The sequence below is a fragment of the Pholis gunnellus genome (assembly GCF_910591455.1).
Source record: "Pholis gunnellus genome assembly, chromosome: 2".
NCBI classification, from domain to species: domain Eukaryota; kingdom Metazoa; phylum Chordata; class Actinopteri; order Perciformes; family Pholidae; genus Pholis; species Pholis gunnellus.
Genome location: NC_136536.1, coordinates 4,212,974 through 4,237,899, shown reverse-complemented (window position 1 = coordinate 4,237,899; position 24,926 = coordinate 4,212,974). Strand labels below are relative to the sequence as shown.

The 24,926-nt window shown below is 44.6% G+C and overlaps 2 protein-coding genes across 2 annotated transcripts; both read left to right on the top strand.

Moving 5' to 3' along the window:
* The first annotated feature begins 42 nt into the window (after positions 1–42).
* Positions 43–19,862, top strand: ift122 (intraflagellar transport 122 homolog (Chlamydomonas)). Its single transcript, XM_079183355.1, has 29 exons — positions 43–164; positions 1,103–1,169; positions 1,253–1,337; positions 1,421–1,499; positions 1,575–1,651; positions 1,788–1,854; positions 1,940–2,086; positions 2,881–2,956; positions 3,784–3,975; positions 4,360–4,498; positions 4,631–4,833; positions 5,791–5,928; positions 6,097–6,261; positions 6,447–6,644; positions 6,844–6,984; positions 7,300–7,353; positions 8,037–8,198; positions 9,274–9,440; positions 11,092–11,263; positions 12,533–12,635; positions 14,628–14,768; positions 14,875–14,972; positions 16,453–16,553; positions 17,680–17,845; positions 17,956–18,073; positions 18,172–18,300; positions 18,889–18,965; positions 19,075–19,239; positions 19,392–19,862. Exons 1-29 carry the CDS (start codon positions 121–123, stop codon positions 19,476–19,478), a joined length of 3,558 nt encoding a protein of 1,185 aa, XP_079039481.1. The 5' UTR covers positions 43–120; the 3' UTR covers positions 19,479–19,862.
* A 777-nt stretch (positions 19,863–20,639) lies between these two features.
* On the top strand, positions 20,640–24,663 carry exorh (extra-ocular rhodopsin; the record flags this gene model as incomplete). Its single annotated transcript, XM_079180674.1, has 5 exons — positions 20,640–21,076; positions 21,202–21,370; positions 21,570–21,735; positions 23,334–23,573; positions 24,535–24,663. Exons 1-5 carry the CDS (start codon positions 20,716–20,718, stop codon positions 24,661–24,663), a joined length of 1,065 nt encoding a protein of 354 aa, XP_079036800.1. The 5' UTR covers positions 20,640–20,715.
* Positions 24,664–24,926: the final 263 nt, after the last annotated feature.

Sequence of the window (24,926 nt, the reverse complement as noted above, 5' to 3'; positions counted from 1 at the left end):
AGTCTGCGCAGTGAGAACGAATCATGAAAACGGAGCTTAGTACGAAAACCCGAGTAACAACCACAACCTGTTGATACAAACCCCACCGGTACCGTGTTGTTGTTTAAAATACCGGTGGAGATGAGAGCCGTTCTAGCGTGGAAAGAAACGATTCGTGAACAATGGTGAGAGTCTGTCCAACCCGGGGCCCGATGCTGGGACGTAACGCTAGGTGGTTAGCAACGGCGGTTGCTATGTAAACTAGTGATAGCAGGCTAACGTTAGCTAGCATTAGCTAATGTTCACAAATGACAGATACTAAAGCTGTTTTATGATTATTCTGCCGTATTTGTCACGCAGGATATTTGCTCTACCAATGGTGTAGCATGTCACATTTGTTAGGATACAACGTGAAGTTGAAGCTAACAGCTAGCTCAGTTAGTTGGTTGTTGCAGAAGCTAACATTACATCTTTGATGCTGTTATTGACGTAACGTTACATTTACATGTAAACAATCCTCAGCTTGGATTAAAGATCAACTATCTGACAACAATATATGTAATTTATTTGGGCATACTGCTATCTTCAAGGTAAACAAGAAGCATCACACTAATTCTTTTAATTATTGATTAATTTGTCATTTTTTGCTTCTGAAAAAAACCTCATAGCTTTTAAACTGATGGATACAAAAATGAAGAAAGTAATAACTTTATTTATATAGCACCTTTAAAAACGGTTTACAAAGTGCTTTGACAGACAAAGCAGCAAAAGCAAGACAATAAAATAACAAAGCTCAGTGAGACAGTTGATACGATAAAAATAAATAAATAAAATAGTGTGTGTGTGTGTGTGTGGGTGTGTGTGTGTGTGTGTGTGTGTATAGTAAAATAATTTTGTAAAATCAACAAATAAAAATACAAATTAAACAGAAAAGCTCAACTTCTTCAAATTTCTAGTTTTGTCTGATCAACAGTCCAAAATCCAGAGATGCATCCAAAGATATTCAGTTTACAATTATTCAAGAAACTGAGTCATTTGAGAAGCTGGAACCCATGAATATTGATCATGTTTCCTTAATATATGACATCATCGTTGAGTGAGAATCCATTATTTCTTTTTGCAGTGTTTATGACCTTGCCTTCAAGCCAGATGGCAGCCAGCTCATCATCGCTGCAGGGCTCCGTGTCCTCGTAAGGCTTTCCTGATTTCTAAACATATATCTAAAGAATACATTTGTTAATATTACATCTAATGTATTGAACTTCTGTTGCAGGTTTATGACGTAGCCGATGGAGCTATTATCCAGCCTTTAAAAGGACACAAAGACATCGTGTACTGCGTGGCCTATGCTAAAGATGGTACTCAAGTGGCTTTCCATTCGTACACTACACTTTCCTTTATCAGTCGTCATTGTTATCATACTAACTTTGTTCTTCTGCAGGTAAAAGGTTTGCCTCGGGGTCAGCTGACAAAAGCATCATCATCTGGACTTCTAAACTGGAGGGTATTTTGAGATACACGTAAGTGTCGCTTATATTCATCCCTCTACATGTATTTAATGTATTACTTCATCTTTTCTTCTGTGTTCTCTGTAGTCACAATGACTCTATCCAGTGCATTGCCTACAACCCTGTCACTCACCAACTTGCCTCCTGTTCTTCTGGTGACTTTGGTAAGTGCACCATGAGTTTTGAGTCCATACTGCAGTTTAAGATCTTGTGCATAATAAACTATGAACCTATGAATATTTTCCAAAGGAGAAATTGTCCCCATGGACATCTGAGTACATCTTTTCTTTACATTCTCAGGTCTCTGGTCCCCGGAGCAAAAATCCGTGAACAAACATAAAGTGAGCAGCAAAATAACATGTTGTGGGTAAGTGAGGTTTGTAGTTCTAACTGCACATTGGTGCGCTTTAAATGTGACACGTTTCATGTTGACGGTTTGCACTTGGTTGAAGGTGGACAAACGACGGGCAGTACCTCGCCCTCGGCATGATGAACGGAGTGGTGAGCATCCGGAACAAGAACGGAGAGGAGAAGGTGAAGATCGAGCGTCCAGGAGGCTCCTCTTCTCCTATCTGGTCCATAGCCTGGAACCCCTCCAAGTTAGTCTTCATTCATTATTGCAGCATACTTTAAATAAAGAAAATAACATCTTTATCTTCACCACTTTACTTGATTTAATGCCCCACACACACTCTCTTAGAGCTGATGTGCTATTGAGAGTACTTTGCATTTTAAGTGAACAGCTTGTGTGGGGCCAGCAGGTGGCAGCGGTCAACCAGCGAGTATTGGAAGTTTGACGCTTCGGATCCGCTGTCCATGTCCTTTGATGCCCCCTACAGTCTAAGCCAGGAGTACAGCTGTAGCCATAACAGAGGACTGCTGAACAGGTTAATTGAGAGAGAAGGGCACACAGGAAGATGGAGATTAGCAGGAGGGAGGTTAAACAGATATATTTATTTAACAATTTTATCTAACAAGGATAGTCCCATTGAGATTTGAAAAATCTCTCTTCCAAGGGAGTTATGAAATATAACGGGGAGGTCTGAGCTTGAGGTCAGCCAGTGAATAGTGTCTCTTCTGCTGCTAGGGATTCGGTGCCTTGCTCATTAACACAGGGTGCATTCTGCTCAGCACGCAGGCTTGCGTGGATAGATACCGAGGCAACGATAAAGACAAATGCAAAGTCACGATAAGCAAATTAAACATCAGGATGCAAACATGGTGAAGCTAAACATCTGTCAGTTGTCAGGGGAAAGGGCTGGACCATTCGTCCCCTAGTTGAAGGGAGCTTTTATTAACACCGTCATCATTACCTAAACAACCAAAGCGCCACTCGTACAGTATGTTGACAGGACGGCTTATGGCTAAAGTCATTTCTGTTGTATTTTCACAGGGATGAGCACAATGACATTCTGGCTGTGGCAGACTGGGGTCAGAAGCTGTCCTTCTATCAGCTCAGTGGAAAGCAGGTGAGCACCACAGGTCTATGTACATCATATGCCTAACACGGTGACTTGGAAAGTATACATAAGCATACGCACTCTTGCTTGTGCGACATGTTCTAATAAAGCACATTTGCCACTTCGAACTGTTCAAAAGTACATTTAGATGACCAAATATAGGCGGCCTCATTACCTGGCATGGAAAATACCAGAAGACTAACGCTATCAGCTCACTAAGAAGTCTCTTTATCTGCCCAAAATACATGGTATTGGGAACACTTAACTGAGTTTAAGAGCCGCATTTCCTGTTGTAATAAGACTGTCAGGCTCTATTGGAACCATAACAGTACATTGGAAGTGATCCTGCTATGCTATAATTGCCCCCTCACTGTCCCTCTTTCCTCCTGAATTCCCTGTGGGCATTACCGTAATTATAGACAAATATGCACAGTTCATTACTCTGCCTGTTGGCTCATATATTGTCATTGGCCTATTTATTTAAGTGAACATTCTGTTTTGATTACAACACCAGGAATTGTTTGCAATGAAAGAAAAGAACTGCGTGTCCGACAGTGAGGAGTAACAGATGCACAGAGTTGAGAGGGTCTGATACGTTGCACATATTGTCTTTGAACATTAATACAATAGAGGTTGTTAAAACCGGAGGAAAAAAAAAAAAACTTTTATGTCTATCGTTTCATCAAACACACAAAGGGATGGTTGAATGTACTCTTTGATGTGTGTCGGGCCCAGACAGTGGGAGGTGTTGGCCCAGGCCCCCGGGCAATAAATACCAGGAATGATACTTTTATTCTTCGGTTAATGTCCCTCTTCTTTCTTTGTCTCTCTCTCAGATTGGAAAAGACAGGGCTCTCACCTATGACCCTTGTTGCGTCAGCTACTTCTCCAAGGGCGAGTATATAGTCATGGGGGGCTCCGATAAACAGGCGTCCCTCTACACTAAAGACGGTGTGCGGCTCGGCACCATTGGAGAGCAGACCGCCTGGGTGTGGACGTGCCGGGTTAAGCCCGACTCCAACTTTGTGGTGGGTCCACAGCTTGTTACAGCTACACGTCTGGAGAAATGATCATTACCCCTTAAATAATAGTGCATGTCAGAGTGAGAAAGGAGGTGAGCAAATGTAATGCAAAACAGTGATAAAGCTCAGACCGTCTATTCAGAGTGTCAGTCTGCGTTTGATACGCAAGTCATTTCATTTAACTGTAACACCTTAGCAACTTTTTTTTTCCTCCCTTTCACTATATTTAGCTGAAAGTGATGGGTTATACAGGAGAGAAATGGCTGCTGGCAGATTCTCTCGGTTCCACTGTGTAGATGCTTTAGCAACAGGAACATTTTCCCACTCTTTCAGTCTTTTCTTAGAGGTGTTAATAGGATGTACTGCTACATTGTTATCTCTTCTCTTTAGGTGTTGGCCTGCCAGGATGGGACCATCGCCTGCTACCAACTTATCTTCAGTACAGTTCACGGCCTCTACAAGGATCGCTATGCTTATAGGGACAGCATGACTGATGTCATTGTCCAGCACCTCATCACTGAACAAAAAGGTGCACTTTTGCTTGAGCTCCAGGATATTGAGTTCATCATAGAGGACCTGTTGAGATTCAACAGGACGCATCGGCTAAGATAAATAACACTTAAAATGTCCACTCTCTCCTTTCATTTCCGTCTTTCCCTAGTACGGATAAAGTGCCGTGAGCTGGTGAAGAAGATCGCCATCTACAGAAACCGCCTCGCGATCCAGCTGCCCGAGAAGATCCTCATCTATGAGCTCTACTCGGACGACTCCTCAGACATGCACTACCGGATCAAGGAGAAGATTTGCAGGAAGTTTGAATGCAACCTGCTGGTGGTCTGTTCCCAGCACATCATCCTGTGTCAGGTCAGAGGAGACATGCTTGCGCAGTGGTTGTGCGGTGGAATGCTCATAAAAACAAACCATTCAAAACACTCGTTTAAATTTGATTACTTAAAATGTCTCGCTCGCTTCTCCTGGAGCCTGTTTGTGTTTTTGGGTCTTTCCTCACGTAATGAGACAGTTTTTCTTATTATGCTTCTCAGACCTGGAGTGTCACTCCGGTTCTTTGTCTGACACTAATGCACACTTGACAGATTGCGCAAGAGGCCGTAGAGACATTTGAGAACTATTAGCGTGATGGAAGCGGAGTGAGTCAGTGTTCAGCCATTCGATACCAGCCCAAACAGCCCTGTGAAGAATGATAATATCACGCAAGTGCTGGTTTCCCAGATGTTTCTGCCTAGTTTGCAGAATGCTCCAGCTGTGCATGTGCTCTTCAGCCTCCGTCTCGCTCTCTCCCCTTCTCAACCGTCTTCAAACTGGATAGAGCGAGACAGCTGAACGGAGGGGAAGGACCACAGTCTGTTGAACCAGTGGGTGTCTCTTGGGCTTCCTCTCTGCTTCTTGTCTCTTATGTGTTTGACAGAGGCTGGTAGGGAGGAGGAGCAGCCATAACACTCAGGTTATTTCCTTTTAAATCTGCCTGTGTGAGACAGAGGTGCTTCAGATGTCTCTCGCGGGCCTGTGTTTCATGCCTCAGACAGCTTTTAGAGCATATATATGGGCCGTGCTTGTGCACGGCTGTGTCAAATCAAATCATTGTTTATCTTCATTGCATTTCTTTCTGCCGCTGAGCCGCACTTTGCAATGTTTAAATGAACAACGTGCTCAGAATTGTTCGGCATTGCTGAGTATGTTTAAATAAGGTACAGGACGTGATGAACAGACTGTGAAGTAATACAAATAAACTGAATAATTTGCTCAGTGTTCCGTGTGTTAAATGTAATTGTGGTCTCACCTTTCCCCGCTCTGCTCTCGCAGGAGAAGAGGCTCCAGTGTCTGTCCTTCACCAGCATCAAGGAAAAAGAATGGGTGATGGAGTCTCTAATTCGCTACATCAAAGTGATTGGTGGTTCGCCGGGCAGAGAGGGCCTATTAGTCGGCCTAAAGAATGGTGCTGTGAGTATCTTGGGAAAATACAGCCCCACATTAAGTAACCTGACAAAATGACTCCCGTGCTCACAAGCCAGTGCTCCGGGAATTCAAACATAAAAGTGAGGTCTTTTCTTCTCGGAGGAAGGTTTTCCATTTCTGCTCTGCTTGTCGTCGTTTTATTTTGTGACGTAGATCCTGAAGATATTCGTCGACAACCTGTTTCCCATCACGCTGCTGAAGCTGTCGACCTCGGTGCGCTGCCTGGACATGAGCTCCTCCCGCAATAAGCTGGCTGTGGTGGACGAGCACAACACTTTGCTGGTCTATGACATCAACAGCAAAGAGCTGCTTTTTCAGGTCAGCGGGGCCGGTGGAGAGGGTTAAGGGGACGGGATAAAATAGAAACATGTATGTGTTATTGTTGCATTAGGCACATATACTCATGTACCCCCTGTCTGGTCCGTGTCCCACGGTCACCTCTAGACCTCGTGTCCCCCGCTACCCTCCCTCACCTGCCTCCTCTCTCTTTGCTCTCCCTGTAGGAGCCAAATGCTAACAGCGTGGCCTGGAACACCCAGTGTGAGGACATGCTGTGCTTCTCTGGCAACGGCTACCTCAACATCAAGGCCAGCAACTTTCCCGTTCACCAGCAGAAGATGCAGGGCTTCATGGTCGGCTACAACGGCTCCAAGATCTTCTGTCTCCACGTCTACTCCATGTCGGCTGTGGAGGTGCCTCAGGTGTGTGGCGTGTTGTCAGCCCGTCCTGAATGAATCTTTAATATCATGGTATTTGTTTGTACTACAAAGACAAATATGACTGTCATGGATTGCTACAGTTATTGACCTAAGTGTGTGGTGAATATGTGTTGTCTTCCTATTTATTGATTAGTTTGCTGCTGCTTGTCATGCTTTTTGACGGCGTTGTTGCTCTGCTCAGTCGGCGCCGATGTACCAGTACCTGGAGAGGAAGATGTATAAGGAGGCCTACCAGATCGCCTGTCTGGGCGTGACCGACAGTGACTGGAGGGATTTAGCCACAGATGCCCTGGAGGGACTCGACTTTGACACCGCCAAGAAGGCCAGTCTCACACACACTCTCACACACACACAGACACACACACACACACATCATTCAGTGTCATCGACCTGCTCATTCTACTGCTTTTATCTTCGCAGAATCATAAAAGCGTACAAATAGCAGCAACTACCTCCAAATGTGGTGGCAGTACCTTGCTTTTACTTTTGCTTTTGGCCTTACTCTTAAGACTTCATGTCCTCTGCAGACTCTTCGGTAGATGTTCACATATATAAGGCAGGATTTTAATGAAGCTGGTACTGCAAAAAGAAAACACATAACATCGTCTAAATAATCTCTTGTCTTCCCAATTTTCAGGCCTTCATTAGAATCAGAGACCTGCGCTACCTGGAGCTCATCAATAGCATCGAGGTAATACTTACTCTTAAGAAAACTTAAATATTGTGTTGTTGTTTTTTGTCGATTTCTGCTCCAACCAGAGGTGACGTCATTATGTTTAGAGCAGGCGGAGGGGATGCTGGGTCAATCACAATTATGAATGGTCGTCACACCTTTAATTGCAAGGCCTTTGCCCTGAGCTACACTTAAAAACCTCTTGAGCAAGGGAGGAACCTGTATCCTGAATAACCTCCTCAGGCCCAGTATACACACACATGCAGAGCAAATAATGAAATAATGTACACACACACAGACACACACATACACACACACATTCCTCGACAATATGCATGCAGAGCAAAGAAGTCTTTTTTCAACTTTGTGTCTGGAGAAAGTTTCTGCTGCTCTCTCTTTTGAAAAGGGGAAAATATTCTCCTGTAAAAGCATCTTTGTTCAGTCATATGAAATAAATGTTTATTGTATGATATAAACATTTTATTTGTTCTGTTTTTTTCGCTGAGACTGATGGGGTAAGAGTTTAGTGTTCGCTCAGAGGCGATGCTGATTGCATCCTGCAAGCCAAAAGTTTTTAGTGCCTTCTCTGTTTTTTTTTTGACTCATTGTGTGTGTGTGTGTGTGTGTGTGAGAGCGTGTGTACATGCATGTGGGTGTTTATCTCTGCACACATGCCAGTGTTTGTGTTGACTGATTTGCAGGAGAGGAAGAAGCGGGGCGAGAACGACAATGAGCTGTTCCTGGCAGACGTCTATGCCTACCAGGGGAAATTCCACGAGGCAGCCAAGCTCTACAAACGCACCGGCCACGAATCCAGAGCCCTGAGCATGTACACTGACCTGCGCATGTTCGAGTACGCCAAGGTGATTGAATCATCGATTGACAAAAACACACACGCGCGCGCGCCTGTGAAACATACTTTTGTATCGGTATGGGACAGAGCGACCTGGAAAGCGCTGCATGTTTTAGGGGTTGTAGAACATATGTTTTTCCTCATTATGCGCAGTTAAGCCAAGTTGGGGCCCTGCACTGTGTTCAAACAAGCCCCCACCCCCTTTACCGTCTGTCTTTCATCTCCTCATATATCACTGGAATCTCCACATATATCATCTGATCAGTGCACACACACACACACACACACCGTGCAGACATATCCGTGTACTCCACATGGGTAACTTACACACATAGTTAGAGTTGGAAATGGAGCACAGAGGGAGAGAAATAAGACGAGCGTCTGCTTTTCACATGACCACTTTGATGAGGAGGTCAGTTGGAGTTGAGGGAAAATAAATTCCTGCTTTATTGCGTTTACATGCGGGGACGGGCACTTTGATCGTCAAGCCTTACATTCACGTTGCTGGAGCGGACGACACCGCCACCGACTCGTTCATGTATATTTGTGTGCGCGCGCGCGCGCGTATCAGATTGTATGTGTGTTTGATGTGGCTGTTGTATATTTATGTGGCTGTGTGGCCATCTGGTCCTACAGGCTGTTTGTTTTAGGTAGGATGGACACCGGAGGGCTAGCCGCCTGCTGTTTGTGTTACTCTCTTCCTCCTGTCTCGGCCTCGACCCACATGGTCTGAACTGGACTCCGCGCGCTGCCTGATATCAGACCGAATGTCAACTTTATTGGCCATGTATAGCTTAAAGAAGATAAAACAGGACTAGCCTACGATGTCAGGGGGCGATATTGAGAAGACATGCCACAAATTGTTATATTACATTGATAATACGACGCCAAATACGACGCCATTAAGTGAACGATTCCGAGATGTCGGGGTAGTTCTCCCGTACAGACCCGGCGTCTGGTCCTCGATATCAGCGTCACTCTCCTTCCACATCACAGTCCTTGCTTATAAACCAGTGTTAATGGGGATTTCCCAGTTATCCATTGGTATGTTAATACATTTGTAACTGCGTGTGTCTTTCTCGCAGGATTTCGTTGGAGCGACAGACCCAAAGAGCTCTCGGATCCTGATGACCAAGCAGGCAGACTGGGCTAAGAGCAGCAAGGAGCCCCGGGCAGCAGCGGAGATGTACCTGTCAGCAGGAGAACATCTCAAAGCCATAGACATCATAGGGGAACACGGCTGGGAAGACATGTAGGTGCCAGTCACTGTGAAACAATCCTTCACACACGAGATACACTGTTATTCCGGTTTAACCTTTTCTAAGCAGTCTTTTTAGATTTGTGTGCATGATTTCCCCAAATCTACAAATGTCAGCTATAATTCTTATTTGAATATTCTGAATGATCACTTTTTTCTAGTTAATAACTGAACAAAAGAAGTTAATGATTAGAAATGTTCACACTTTTCACTCCATCTAAAATGTCATTCTTTCTAGGTATCTACAGTCCAGACTTTAATTGAATACTCTTAACATTAGTGGAATAATAATCAAGTTTTTGTTATTTTGTACCTTTTTTAAACAAATCAAATGCTCAAAGTGCTTTAAAAACGATGGACGAGACGAAAACAATATGAAAATGGAGAGATGAAGAGACTGATGCACACCAAATTAGATTAAGAGAAAAATAGATAAATAAAAAAATACAACACTGAATAAATTGATTATGATGCTATAATAAAATAAGTGTAAATACTATAACCATAGCATAAAAAATACACAAGACACTGTATCAAATCAGACTTAATAATAAGCAATAACAATAAAAAACATAAAATTATAAAATATAAAAAAGCCAGACTGAATAAATTGGTTTTTAGTTTCTGTTTAAAAATAAAATCCATATTCTCAGCTCCTGTCAGAAGGCTGTTCCAGCAGCTTGGAGCATAAAAGCTGCTAAAAGCAGCGTCACCAAATGTTTTGGTTCTGCTTTGTAAGAACCAGAGGATCTGAGGAGCCGTACTGGTTCACAAACTAAAATCACTTCTGAGAGGTAGTCTGATGCAAGGCCGTGTTGAGCCTTATAAACTAATACAGGAACTTGAAAATCAATATGAAAAACTAACAACGATTTTAAGATCTCTGAAAGCTTGGGAAACAAAACAAAGAGCCACATTTGAACCCAGATGTAGATTCAATTCAGATTCCTGATTTGATGTGTTGAAGTTTAAAGTTCCTCCCAACCTCAAAAATATGTGTTGCTTATTGTTACACACGCACACACACACACACACACACTGAGAACAGACTTTTCTGGAGTTTTTCAATGAGGGAGAAATAGTCACTTAACTTTTCTTCTGAAAAGAACCCCGAAAACATATCGGATACTAATTGTCTTGAGATATGTCCAAAGGGGATCAGTAACTTGCAGTCTGTGTTGCATAGCAGCAGCACGAGTAAATATCCAGAACATGCGTCTCTCTGAGGATCAGTAAAATGTATATTTCATGTGCTGAGTGAAAGCTATGATGGATAAGACGGGTGCGTAGGGAATTGTTACATTTCTATTAGCTTTCACTCATACATGCAGAGTGGGAATGTGGGGTGTGAGTGTGTGCTGTTGAAAACCAGACACACTGATAAGCCCCGTGGTCTGGTGGTCATATCAGAACTCCCCTCTGACTCCATCTGACCCATGTGGTGCTACGAGTGGGTCAGCACTACAAACACTGCAGCAGAACAGAGTCGGGGCTCTTTAACCTGACTCTGATTTAGCCAGTGACCGCGACTGGCTTCTATTCTTTTTGGGTTCATCAGAATAATTCACCCCCCCCCCCCCACCACCATGTAGGGGTTTATCTGCACTCTCTGCGTGCGCTCATTCCTCTCCCCTCCTTAATCCAGGCTGATCGACATCGCTCGGAAGTTGGACAAGGCTGAACGCGAACCGCTGGCGAAGTGTGCGCTCCACTTCAAGAGGCTGAAGCACCACGGCTATGCCTCGGAGACTTATTCCAAGATGGGGGACCTGCAGGCCCTCGTGCAGCTGCATGTGGAAACCTGGCACTGGGAAGAGGTCTGACACACTTAATGCACACAGGAGGCACACCTGCTCCGCTCATCATGGCTTATATATAGAATGTACCGAGACGATCGCATAAATATAATGTGAACCACATAGGGCCGCGCTAAATAAACTGCCGTGGCACTCAGAAAACCCATATCATAAACCACTCCATGCTCACGGCCAGAAAAGCATATTGTATTTGTTCAAATAACCACGGCTCAATGAAAACAATAAGAATACATCTGCCTGATATAATGCACTGACAAACCACACACACACACTCGCTAATCATCCAGCTTTTGGATTTCTCTGAATCCATGCCCACATGATGATTACTGAGTGAGAAGCACAAAAGACGCTCTACTGCGCTGAAAGAGCATCAGCTTAAGGCTCCATTCTGCTTCCAATCGAATTCCTCCATCAGGGCGGATCATGCTGCTCAGACAAGAATAAAATATAGCCTTTCTTTAATCCATCTGCCGTCTTAAATTGAGTTAAAGGCGTTACAGAGATGCACATTGGCGATTTGCATGCTGAAACAAGCAGAGCCAAAAACAGAACATCAAATCACGATCACATGCTTCTGCTGTAGTGTGTGAGGAGGGCTTCCCGGATATTTATTTGATCCTCAGAGAGAGAGAAAAAAAAAGAAAAGGCGGAGGGAGGGGAGGGAGGGGAGGGGAGGGAGGCGGAGGTTGAGGGAACTATTGGGCTTTATGTGCCTCACTGGGGGAGGTGGACACCAAGACGGGACGGAGCCCAGACTGACTTACAACATGGGCCATATGGATGCTATTCACTGCTCCCACTCTTCTCTACAACAAAGTAGTTCTTTAAATGGCTTTGGGCTCACAGGCCTTGGAGACACACACACACACTTTCGCTCTTTTACTGTATGTTATGACTGGTGTGTGTTTCTTGGCTCAGGTTTTACCACAGGACATTTAGATTACTCAGTCACTGTGACGGGCAAATGTGTGTCCGGAGCGCACTCCGACAGCTCTTTTATATCCCGTCATTCAAAAAAAAGTGCAAGAGCCGCAGTTGTAGTTCTAATTGAGCGTGAAATCAATTTAGCTCCTCAACTGAACTCGTTAATAATGCCGCGTTGCGATGTTTTGACTGGAAGTAATGTGTGTTTCTTTGAATAATGTGTGTGGCAACAGTAGTTCAGTCGTCTTCTCCTCAGGGCAGTCTGACGCTGTCCGCTTCATATAACAGTCAACGTGTCACTGCATTAAAACTCTCTTCTTTTGCTCTCGCCTGTCCGCTTCGCAGGCCTTCTCGCTAGTGGAGAAGCACCCCCAGTTCAGAAATGACGTCTTCGTGCCTTACGCCCAGTGGTTGGCGGAGAACGACCGCTTTGAGGAGGCGCAAAAAGGTGAGTTTGCGTCGCCTGCGGGGCTCCGCTTTCACCTTTTCAGTCAGCCTATTAGGGACTCTCCAGTGCACACATTGACGTTCCTGTTAAAAATGTATGTTTCATTAAAGTCCACAGCAAATGTTTACACATGGGAGCGATAAAGCCCGGCCAGCTCTGGACGCAGAGACTCTCCGTGTTCACTGTAAAACGTGATCCTCTTTGCTGGAGCCGAGCAGCACAGAGCCCGAGCTGCCTGTTAGCTGAATGACATGCATGCGTGCCTCTAATCACCAGTCCTACAAGCGGCTCTGATGATGATTACCAACTGTAACCATAGTTATAATCAGCTCATAGATTTATAATTATGATCTCAGCAGGCGTATTTCCTCTCGTACATAATCTTCCTCTGCCTGCCTCGACAGTGAACTCATGGCTGAACAGGCCTGATCGCGTTGGACTTTGCTTACGGTCATGGGTTTTGCTGATTGTGTGTATTTTAGTGACGCAGTATTGTGTTACTCGATTAACTGTAATTGAGTCTCAGGATTCCAGTCTGTCTCCCGTCCACTACGCCGGTGCTTCTCAATAACAAATTACAACACTAAAGGCTGAATTGGTCGGGTACATATTTTGGGGGCTTGAAGCTAAAACGTGGTTCCTGACCCTCCGGGGCTCCGTCGAGAGATTTTATTGGCTCTGCTGCATTTTTTTTATCATCACCTTAAAGGCTTACTCACTATTTGCTCATTACAGATGTCTTCAGTTTGAAGATATCTTTTAATAGTCGTCATGTTTCTGTTTCATTCATTCACAGTTTTTGCAAAAACTGCATATTGGATCGAAAAAGTGAATGCACTTTAAATAAAAAGCACAACGTTTAGCAAAGCTCCATCTACATAATATTATGCACATGACCTGCTTCCTGTTATGGGCCTACACATCGACTGTGTGTGTGTGTGTGTGTGTGTGTGTGTGGGGCGGGGGGGGGGGGGCTTCCTCACAATAACCAACAGCAGATGAATGTGGTTTTTATCCAGTTAGGTAGACTGATAAATATTTGCCACTAATATGTCCTGACCCCCACTGTGGTTGCAGGAGCAGGGTCACTGGTGGGGGGGGGTGGTGGTGGTGGTGGGGGGGGAGGGGCTCTAATTACCCTCCGATGGGAACATGACGAATAGTGCTCGTGCTTATTAGGGCTTAACCGTCAAAGTGCTTCGGTGTTTCATATTCAGGAGCAACCTCCCTGTTTGGAAAAGACTTATGTTAGTTATTACATACAGAAAACGTAGTCTTTTATTCATTAAGTGTAAATTGCTCGTTGTTTGTGTGTGTGTGTGTGTGTGTGTGTGTGTGTGTGTGTGTGTGTGTGTGTGTGTGTGTGTGTGTGTGTGTGTGTGTGTGTGTGTGTGTGTGTGTGTGTGTGTGTGTGTGTACACAGTAAAGTTCTGTAGTGAAATAATCCGATTGCATCAAAAATCACAGCTAATCTCGAGTGATTCTTTCCAGATGTGACTGTAGACAGAATATATTAGAAGTGTGCGTCAGACATATTTCTTTCAACTTTTTGTATTGTGCCCTATACTTTCATAAACACACATGATTGTTATTATTCTTTACATTATTAATATGATAGAATAAAGATTCAACAGAAAACCAGTTCATGGAAGCTATGTTTGCCGAAGCCAAACGGGACACGAGAGGCACCGTTGCTGAACAACTTTAAATAGAAAAGAGCACTTCATGCTCAAACTGAAACGTCATTTAAAGAACTAAGCTGTCATAATACTTTCTTAGTGTTTGGTTGTGAAATAACATCTGGGAAGCACAGGGCAAAAACACCACAACAACGACAACTTGGCACCAAAGGCGTCGCCCCAGAAACCCCTCCATGAAGAACGATGGTTTAGATTGGCACCTGAAATATCAGCTGTGCCTCAAGGGGCACATCATAAACAATCCATCAATCACCACTTCTGTCTTTCTGTCTGTCTTTCTGTCACTCCGCAGCATTTCACAAGGCAGGCCGACAGAACGAAGCCGTTAAAGTCCTGGAGCAGCTTACCCACAATGCAGTGGTGGAGAACAGGTTCAACGATGCAGGGTACTATTACTGGATGCTGTCTATGCAGTGTCTGGACATCGCCAGAGGTGAGACCCATCTTCACTGTTATTTTTTTTTACTGTAATGCTTAATGCATTCATTGTTTCCTCCTCATCCTCTTGGTCCGTCTCTGTGTGTGTTTGTCCGGAGCAGAAAGCGAAGACCAGAAGGACGAAATGCTGAAGAAGTTTGAGCGTTTTCAGCGTCTTGCAGAGTTCTACCATGTCTATCGCTCCATTCAGCGCTACACGGTGAGAACGCGATACTTTGTCAGCCCTAATCTTTCAAAGCCAGACCAGACAAAAGTCTGTGGGGGGGGGGGGGGGGGGAATCAGGAGGCAGCCATGTGATTGGCTGTCAGATTGAAAGCTCTGGAAACAGTACCTGCTATGTGGTTCAGGTTTCTGTTTGGGCACAAACACATTCATGTTCCAAAATTAGAATGTTCTTCTTTTTTTTTTTTAACATGGAAGGATACTGACAGCCCACTGCGTTTCTGCCCATTTTCTAATCAACTTTTGTGCTCACATTTCTTGAGACCGCTGTGGCTTTGACAAGGAGGAGGTCTGGCTCTGCAAGATTATGTCAATCCCCCCCCAAAAAAAAGGAAAAAGGGACTTAGGGTAAAGGACAAATAGAAAATGTGCACAGTGGTCGTTGGGTAAGGCGAACAAAAGAGAGTTGAGGATGTTAAGTTCAGGGTGAGACCATTGAAATTCTCAAGAACCTCCATTATTAAACGTTTTTGCAAATGTTTCACATAAAAGTTGAGATGATGAACACGTAGCTGATCATAGATATGCCCTTCATGCAACGGTCAAAGTGGTTCACTTCCTGAAACCTCCCTGATCCCTATCAGCGTGGTAACCAGCTGCTTGATTGATCATGATGACCAGTGGTCTTCTCCAAGCCCCCCCCCCCCCCCCCCCCCCCCCACACACACACACACACACACACACCCCTAACCCACTTACAAACAAGCAATCTCTGCTTATGAGCACTCAATGGGCAACCTGGCCTGTGTCAGCGTCCTCAGTTTGTTGTTTCAGCTCTCTGCTCGGCTTTGGGCACACGCTCAGCAATAGAGAGGCACATCGCTGTGATCCAGACCAGAGCAGGAACCCTCGATATCTCACCTTAACTCTCTCAGGCAGGCACTAATTATTTGACTGATCAACCTTTAGGATAAAGTGCGGTTAACGATTGCTCTCGCAAATTCATCTTTCCCTTTTACACCCGGATGTATAAAGCACGTCAGAGACAAGCACCCGGGTGTCCGTAGCTGACAATGCTGCGTGTATATGTAGCCTGCTAGATGTATATGTTTCCTAAACGCAACCGCACTGTGACTGAAAACTGAAAATAATGATGAAGAAATAGGCTTCTCACAGGACTCAAATACCAATCTCCTGGATTAAAGTCCTAAAGTTGATCCATCCACCAACCACACTCTATTCCCTAGACCTGCTTTGTTGCTCTACATACGAGCAATATTACTGTTTCTGACAGCCAACTATCGCTAAGTTAAGTAGCATATTCATCTTGGCCGGGTGTAAATAGCCGAATAGTTGCTGTGTGACTATTCTCACCCGGGTGCAAATGGACACTCTGAACAAATTAAGCAGGGGAAAAGCAGAGGTGGAGCTTTTCGGAAAAAAAACTGTAAACCACCCAATTTTTTGTCGAGACTAATATTTCAATCCTGTCTTTCGATCTGTTTGTTATCTCCAGGATGAGCCCTTCAGTTCCCACATGCCAGAGACGCTCTTCAACATCTGCAGGTTCCTTCTGAACAACCTCACCAAGGACATACCGCCAGGCATCTCTAAAGTGTATCCTTCCATTTGAGAAAGTAGTCCTTCCGAAAAATATCAAGCAAATATATTTTTAGAAGAAAGTAGTGTGGGGAAGAACAGACATGCCAATCTGAAATCAAGATTGGCAGAGACGGTGATGATAATGTGTCGGGGGGGAGACAGAAAATGAATGAGTTGACGCCACTACGGAAACCATGATGCTGATGAGAGAAAGAAAAGGGGGGATGATGAAGGGGTGGAGGAGGAGGAGGAGGAGGAGATTGCACATTCTCCGTTATCTAAACAAATGCTGTGATTAGTGAACTTTGTGCGTGCGGATACACACACTAAACAATGGGCTTTAATTTGAAATAATACACACACACACAAAGCCACACAGACAAAATCCATGCAGTCTCACACAAACACACACACACACACACACACACAGAGTTGAGGCAGAGTATGAGGAAGGAAAGCCCAGCCTTTGAGGAGGAAATCGGGCTGAGCAGCCTGGATCCCGTGCGGCCGAACTGAGGTGTTCCAAAAAAAACGTTGAACTTAGATTTTATAGACTTCTGCGGGGATGCGTTGGACTCTATTTGAACAATAAAACACAATGTCACAGAAAAGCCGCAACCGAACAAGTTTCCCAATAGGAGGACGTGCATTTATCAACAGATCTGGGTGTGTGGGTGGAGCTGGAGAGTCGCTGAGTGGAGAGGAAAGGAGAGGAGTGGTGTTAAGTTTTAGGTGATGGAGGAGTGCCAGCGTAGAGCGGCTGCAGCTGCAACTCATTGACCTGTCATTGCTGCTCTCAGAGCGCCGCTCTTAGCAATCCGTCTCCATATAAATACAAATAAGCAACGACTCCCTCAACTCGAAACACAAAAACACACACACACACACACACACACACGCGTACACACGCACACAACAAGGTATTACTTCCAAGGCACTCAGCCAATGTTGCTGGCTCAGCATGCCTCTTGTTCTACTCACTAAGTTGTAGAAATGAGGGAATATGCAGCTATTTATAAATGCACAAAAGTGTAAATGTTTCCACATAGAAAATTAACTTGTTTTGAATTAGATATCTAGAAATCGGCATTCCGCTCCAGCTGCTCCTCTTGCGTTAGATATCCTTCACCTTTATTATCAGTAACACCTTGTATGCGTTGGCCAAGCAGAGTCGAAGACTGGGTGCGTATAAACTCGCCAGGTATTCCTACGAGAAACTCCAGGAGCTGCACGTTCCCTCTCGCTTCCAGGAGTCCATAGAGCTGGGCAGCCTCAACATCCGCTCCAAACCGTTTCACGACAGCGAGGTGCGTTTAAAGATGCCGGCTGTATCGACTTCCTCTGAAACATCGCTCATAAATACTCTCCGATCATTAAAGCGGTCACGCTGTTTTAACTTGCCGTGTGTTTACTGCAGGACCTGATTGAGGGCATGATGTGCTACCGCTGCTCCACCAACAACCCCCTGCTGAACAACCAGGGGAGCGTGTGCATCAACTGCAGGCAGCCTTTCATCTACTCGGCCTCCTCATATGGTCAGTGACACGCCAACGCATTGGTGCACACGGTATATTCGCCAGAGAGGAGTCCTTTTTTTTGTTTTTGTAACGTGGCGTATCTTCCTTGTGTGCAGAGGTGTTGCCTCTGGTGCAGTTCTACCTGGAGGAGGGCATAAGTGACGAGGAGGCCGTGTCTCTGATTGACTTGGAAGTTCCCCACACGGATCAGAGGGATGCGCGCTGGCAGGATATGGACAACGGCGGTATCCTTTGATCAGCTAGACTATGTCCCTCTGTGTGCTCATATGCGGTAACAGATGACTCGGATGCTCTGTATGAATTATTAACTCCCCGCTCTGCTGGTCCTGAGAGGCTGCATCCCTGCCCTCGCACGTCTCTTGGAAGCGAAGCACGTGACTCGCCTCCGCCTTGTGACAGCTCTAAGAAGCTGTTTAGTCTGCGTTGGCCTCGATTCTGTGCTGGTGGGGTAAGCTGTCAGAGCTAAGTCATCTCAGCTCCTTGGGCTAATAGGGTTAGCGAGGCTCTCCTGTCTCATCTTAATGACACTAACCCCTCCAAGAGCCGTAGCCACAGCCCTAGTGCAGGGATTAACCTGCATTAGCCGACAGACACTCAAGGGCACTGAGGTCTGCTCTGTCCTTCCAGAGCCACAATGTGACTGACAGGCACGACTGATCGGCATTTTGAACATTCATTCTTGGAATAGTCTCTGAGGGATTATTTCATATAGTTTGTTTTCCCCCCGTCTTGATATATAACAGAAAACACACAACAGATAAAATATGTTATTGAAATGTGTTCGCTATTCGTTCTTAACACACCAAATTCAGAGCTGCAGGCTTTGAGGCTGGATGACGGTTTGGATGACGCAGAGGAAGACCCGTTCACAGCCAAAATGAGCTTCGAGGTAAGGCAGGGTGATGAGACCATTTAATATTCCGCCAACTGGGCAAAACCAGCTGGAGAGGGTAAAAGGACGGGGTCCATAATGTGTCCGTGTGTGTGCGTCCAAACAGCAGGGGGGCTCCACCTTTGTCCCCGTCAAGGTGAGTCGCCTGGTGCTGCGCTCCATGAGCAGGAGGGACGTCCTGATCAAACGCTGGCCCAGGCCGCTCAAATGGGAATACTTCCGCTCCCTGCTGCCCGACGTGAGCATCACCATGTGCCCCACCTGCTTCAAGGTACGGCGTTCATAAGACCACACGGGCCACCACCACAACCTGGTGTGAACCGCACACAAAGCTTTTCTTTCATGTTGCTCTGTACAGCATTTGCGATCAGATCTGTTTATTCTGGGCTGTTCTGATGCTCTTATCTTTGTGTTTCCTCGTAGATGTTTCACAGTGAGGATTATGAGCTCCTGATGCTTCAGCACAACTGCTGTCCTTATTGTCGCAGACCCATCGACGAACAGAACTGATCTACTTAAACCAGAGAAAACATTTCCATTTTTGTGATGACCTCTTCGTCCTTTTTGTCACGAGTCTTTTGTATTGTAATATATTTGTCGCTGTGATATACACAGGCATCTGTTTGTCTTCCGGTTAATGTGAATGTGTTGCTTTTCCGTCTTAAGATCAGCCCTTTGTCCTCCGAGGATGACAGAAGTAATACCTGTAGTGTTTGTGTGTCGGTCATTAGTGTAGTGTAAGAAAGCCAATCAACCCAATTGGCTTGTTAGGATCAGATTACCTTGACCTGTCACTGATTACATCATCACTTTAAAAGCAACATGGCTGAACAATGTAAAACAAAATCCTAATTTTATTTAAAAGAAGACTATTTTAACCTGTGAAACATCTATTTGCTGTGTAGAGGACGAGCTGCTGTTCTGTATGTTTTATAACAGTATGGGACTCGTCATCTGATGTTTAGTCATAAAAATGTATTTTTGATATTGTTACAAATGGAAAAAAAAAACCCTTTTCAATAAAATATTTTGGTACTATTTATTGCAGTGGCTTTTCATAATATTAGCTTCCTATTCTTTCAGATTGAACTACAGGTTGTGTGTGTGTGTGTGTGTGTGAGAGAGTGCATGCTATGAGCAGCATGCCCCACTGACTCTGATTACTCTAAAGGCTATGAGTTGAGCTCTGCATTATGCAGCGGTTAGGGATTAAGCTTTCACGGATGCAAATAAGAAATTTCATTTGTCGTTGGTCCACTCCAAAAAAAAGAAAAACGGTCGCTTCCGTCTTTGCATTCGCTCCCACTCTCATCTCATTCTGATGATGCATCGATGCGCGTGACAGTAATGATGGGGTTTGGGTTGCCAGGGCTGTAACCCCTCACCTTGAGAATGCTTAACATACCGCATAGCTATTTCTGGAGTTTTCTCCTGTAATGCTTTGTGTGAGAGAGGGAGACTGAGTGTCTTAATTCCATCTCTGCTAACACTTCGCTCCCTGCGAGTCCCTAATCCGACCAGCCTGTTAAAAGGTGCTGCATCGCTTCAGGGGGCTCCAGAGCACCTCTTACTTCCAAAAGATCCATCCCCTCCAGCTGTCCTCTCTCTCTCCTCCATTTGCACTCCGGCTGCACTATAAGACCCACTCGCTGTATTTCCCCTTTTAGAAGATTCACAGATTGTTTTATCTACGGCGAAGGTCTCAGAGGAAGAAGAAAAAAAAAAAAGAACATCACCAGCTGCAGCCATGAATGGCACAGAAGGACCCAACTTTTATGTCCCCATGTCCAACAAGACCGGGCTGGTTCGCAGCCCGTTTGAGCATCCTCAGTACTACCTGGCTGAGCCCTGGAAGTACTCTCTACTGGCTGCGTACATGCTGTTCCTCATCATCACCGCCTTCCCCGTCAACTTCCTCACCCTCTATGTCACTGTAAAAAACAAGAAGCTGAGGAACCCCCTGAACTTTATCCTGCTCAACCTGGCGGTGGCCGACCTCTTCATGGTCCTCGGGGGCTTCACGGTGACTCTCTACACGGCCCTGCACGGATACTTCATCTTAGGGGCCACCGGCTGCAACATCGAAGGTTTCTTCGCCACCTTGGGAGGTAAGAGATGAGGACGGGAAATTGTTAGAAATGTTTTTTTACATCTCAAATACTGTGTCTGTATAAGTGTAATATCAAGTGTGTGCTGTATTTACGCTTACACCTGCTTTATTTGAATGTCCCAGGAGAGATTGGTCTCTGGTCTCTGGTGGTTTTGGCTATCGAGCGCTACGTTGTGGTCTGTAAGCCAATGAGCAACTTCCGCTTTGAGGAGAAACACGCCATCGCCGGGCTGGTGTTCACATGGGTCATGGCCATGACTTGTGCCACTCCCCCTCTGCTCGGATGGTCCCGGTACTGTATGTTTCAGTGTCTAGACTGTGCTTTCCAGGCTGTAAAACCATAACAAATATAATTTGCACGGTAAAGCACATCAGAGATTACCTTTGCTTACTTGCAGCACACTTACTCATCGACACACATCTCGTATCAAATACCGCGTGTGATGGTGTTGATGGAAATCCTTTGATTGTTGTTGTGTGTGTGGATGCAGGTTCATCCCCGAGGGAATGCAGTGTTCCTGTGGGATTGACTACTACACTCCCAAGCCCGAGATCAACAACACCTCATTCGTCATCTATATGTTTGTCCTCCATTTCTCAATCCCCCTCTTCATCATTTTCTTCTGCTACGGTCGCCTACTCTGCACTGTGCGAGCGGTAAGACGGAACACCGCTGTCAGACAACACATTATTAATAAGGATGTGATACCTTTTGTTTATCCTTGAAGAGAAAGAGAATTTTTTTTTCTTCGTACCTTTCTCCCCTCCACAGAGGTTAGCAGCATCACAGAGCGGAGTCTCTGGAGATGTGAGGGATTTAGTGGCTCAAGGACACTTCAGGAGGGCAGCTCATTGCCAACATGGCAGCTTATACCCGGGTCCTCCAGCTGAAGGGCAGTCTGCCTGCTCACAGTGTCGCCCCGATGCCCTCATTAATAATACTAGAACAACATCGATAATGTATTAGTCATGAATATTTACAAAATAATGTTGACATTTATTACTAAAGAGGACATCATTTTTTAGACTAACAAATAAATGACGCGATAACAAACTTAAAGGGGACACAACACGAAAAACTCACTTTTTCAGTGCTGGTGCACCGACATTTGGGTATCTGGAGTGTCTACAAAGTGTGAAATAAGACGACCCAGGCAGTTCTTTTTGTGGGCTGCCTAGATTAGAAAACATGTAAATCAAGAAGCCCTTTTCCTTTGTCACATACAAGCTCATTAGAATATAACCCCCCCACCCCCCATCTGAGTATCGCCACCCAAGGGGCTACCTTTGAAGCAGAGTGGGCTTTTTCCGTAGGAAGGCTTTAATAGACGGGGTGTATTTAAGGACTCTATTGGCAGAATGAAATTTAATATCAATAATTATGTTTTCTTTAGTGTATAAATCACCCACAGAATCAATGTTTTCGTTACCTTAGAATGAGCCGTTTATATCTGCATATGTTGCGGTTCCTCTTCACGGAGCCGGCCGCCGTGTTTCTACAGAAGCCCAGAAAGGACAAACCAAACACTGGCTCTAGATAAGTCCATTCACGTTTAGTTCTCTACACGCTTGGCACAAGGGAGAAGTTTCAGTTGTTTGCAATCTGCAACCTGACCACTAGATTACGCCAAATCCTACTACTAAACCCAAAATACAAGTATAACCCTGAACATGAGCATAATATGTCTCCTCTTAAAGGGGTGGCTCGTAGTGATGAACTGAGAATTATCACCTGAATATGAAGCTCCCCTGGGCTTTAAAGATATGTTTCAGCACGTTTCAGCGCATATTTAGCTGTCGTACTAAACTTCACTGTTGTGGTTCACTCTCACAGTGTCGAGCTGGTGAACACAGTGCAGCATTTAGCAGCTTATAAAACAGATTCCCTCAGTTTGCTGCTGTATCAGAACACCGAGCTAACACATGAGAGCCACAAACCACCATCAATCTTTAATTAAACCCATAAATTACATATATTTATATTTGCATAAATAATTGGAGATTTAATCATGAAAAATAAGCTGTATGTTGTACTGCTGTGTTTGAAATATATTACAGATGTAAACAAACCTTCAACAGCATGAGAAAACACAAATTACTTACTGTGGATTTAACCGTTTTCAAGTGTTGATTAAAGGACCTGTCCGTCACTTTGGTAGTCTACTCCCGTGTTTTTCAGTGGCGGTGATGTGCTGACCCTCGTGTGTACGTTTGGCCCTTCAATAAGTTAATAAACTGCATCTGTCTGTTCTCAGGCTGCAGCCCTGCAGCAGGAGTCTGAAACCACCCAGAGAGCGGAGAGAGAGGTGACGCGTATGGTAATAGTCATGGTGATCTCCTTCCTGGTGTGCTGGGTGCCCTATGCCACGGTGGCCTGGTACATCTTTGCCAATCAAGGAACCGAGTTCGGACCAGTGTTCATGACCGCTCCGGCCTTCTTCGCCAAGAGTTCTGCTCTGTACAACCCAGTCATCTACATTCTGCTAAACAGACAGGTATGTGACGCAAGTATCTAGCTTTGGCTATTTCTTTGTGTAAAAGACAGACGTACTATACTATGACTTTTTATGACTTATTTATGACATAATATATATACTATGACTTTTTTGTTTTTTATGACATACTATATTTAGTATGACTTTTGTGTTTTTATGACATACTATACTAAGACTTTTGTGTTTTTATGACATACTATACTATGACTTTTGTGTTTTTATGACATACTATACTATGACTTTTGTGTTTTTATGACATACTATACTATGACTTTTGTGTTTTTATGACATACTATACTATGACTTTTGTGTTTTTATGACATACTATACTATGACTTTTGTGTTTTTATGACTATACTAGGACTTTTTATGCCTCCTCGCTTGCGACCACCGTGGCCGGAGGCATTATGTTTTCGGGTTGTCCGTCCGTCCGTTCTTGTCAAAGCCATATCTCAGGAACCCCTTGGATGGAATGTGGGAGGTCAAAGGTCAACGTCATCGTGACCTCATGTCCCTCCCGTTCTCATGAACGCGATATCTCACGAGTACAAAATCCATTTTTGGCCATAACTCAAAAATGTATATGATAATTATGACAATTTCACACACGTCAAACAGGATAAAATGATGACCTGATGACAATTTGGACAGATACGGATGTAAACTGCAACATGACTGGTTGGCAGCGGCATACAGCCACGAGGCGATAATTATATTTAGACACTTTAATGACATACTATGACGTTTAACAATTTGATGATGTGCTAAACTATGACTTTTTAATGACTTTTCTTCGACATGCCATACTATGATTTTTTTTTAACATTTCGATGACATACGAAACTATGACATTTATAATGACTGTGACATCTTAATGTCGTACTATAACTTATTAAAGGATTTGAGTCTTGGATCAATGAGTGAAGCTGTAACTGTGATTCTTCTTTTTTCCGGCCTCCAGTTCAGAAACTGCATGATCACCACGGTATGCTGCGGAAAAAATCCATTTGGAGGCGATGAGGGCACCACCGCTTCCACCTCCAAAACTCAGACTTCATCCGTCTCATCCAGCCAGGTGGCCCCGGCTTGACGGGGACCCTCTCCTCCCCGTTCAATGTCCCATCTGCCCTTGCACACCTTGGGACCTACTACTGCCAAGCAGCACTATGTTCTATTGGCCAATCCTCTTGACTTACCTCTCCATGTGTCTTCACTGCACCGACACGACCACGCATTTGGTGGGACTGATATACTCAACAGCCAGCTCGTGTATTTTCAATCCATTTAATCATGGAAAGTGTTCAGCCGGCTGCACAGAGTGTAACACGCATCAAGGGGGTGTCGTCCATGTGA

Excerpts from the sequence above, each read along its gene's own strand:
- ift122 (XM_079183355.1), top strand. The coding sequence starts at position 121 with ATGAGAGCCGTTCTAGCGTGGAAAGAAACGATTCGTGAACAATG. Across the intron at positions 6,985-7,299 it reads ACTTTGACACCGCCAAGAAG|GCCTTCATTAGAATCAGAGA; the intron begins GCCAGTCTCACA and ends CCCAATTTTCAG. Across the intron at positions 16,554-17,679 it reads CCGCCAGGCATCTCTAAAGT|TAACACCTTGTATGCGTTGG; the intron begins GTATCCTTCCAT and ends CTTTATTATCAG.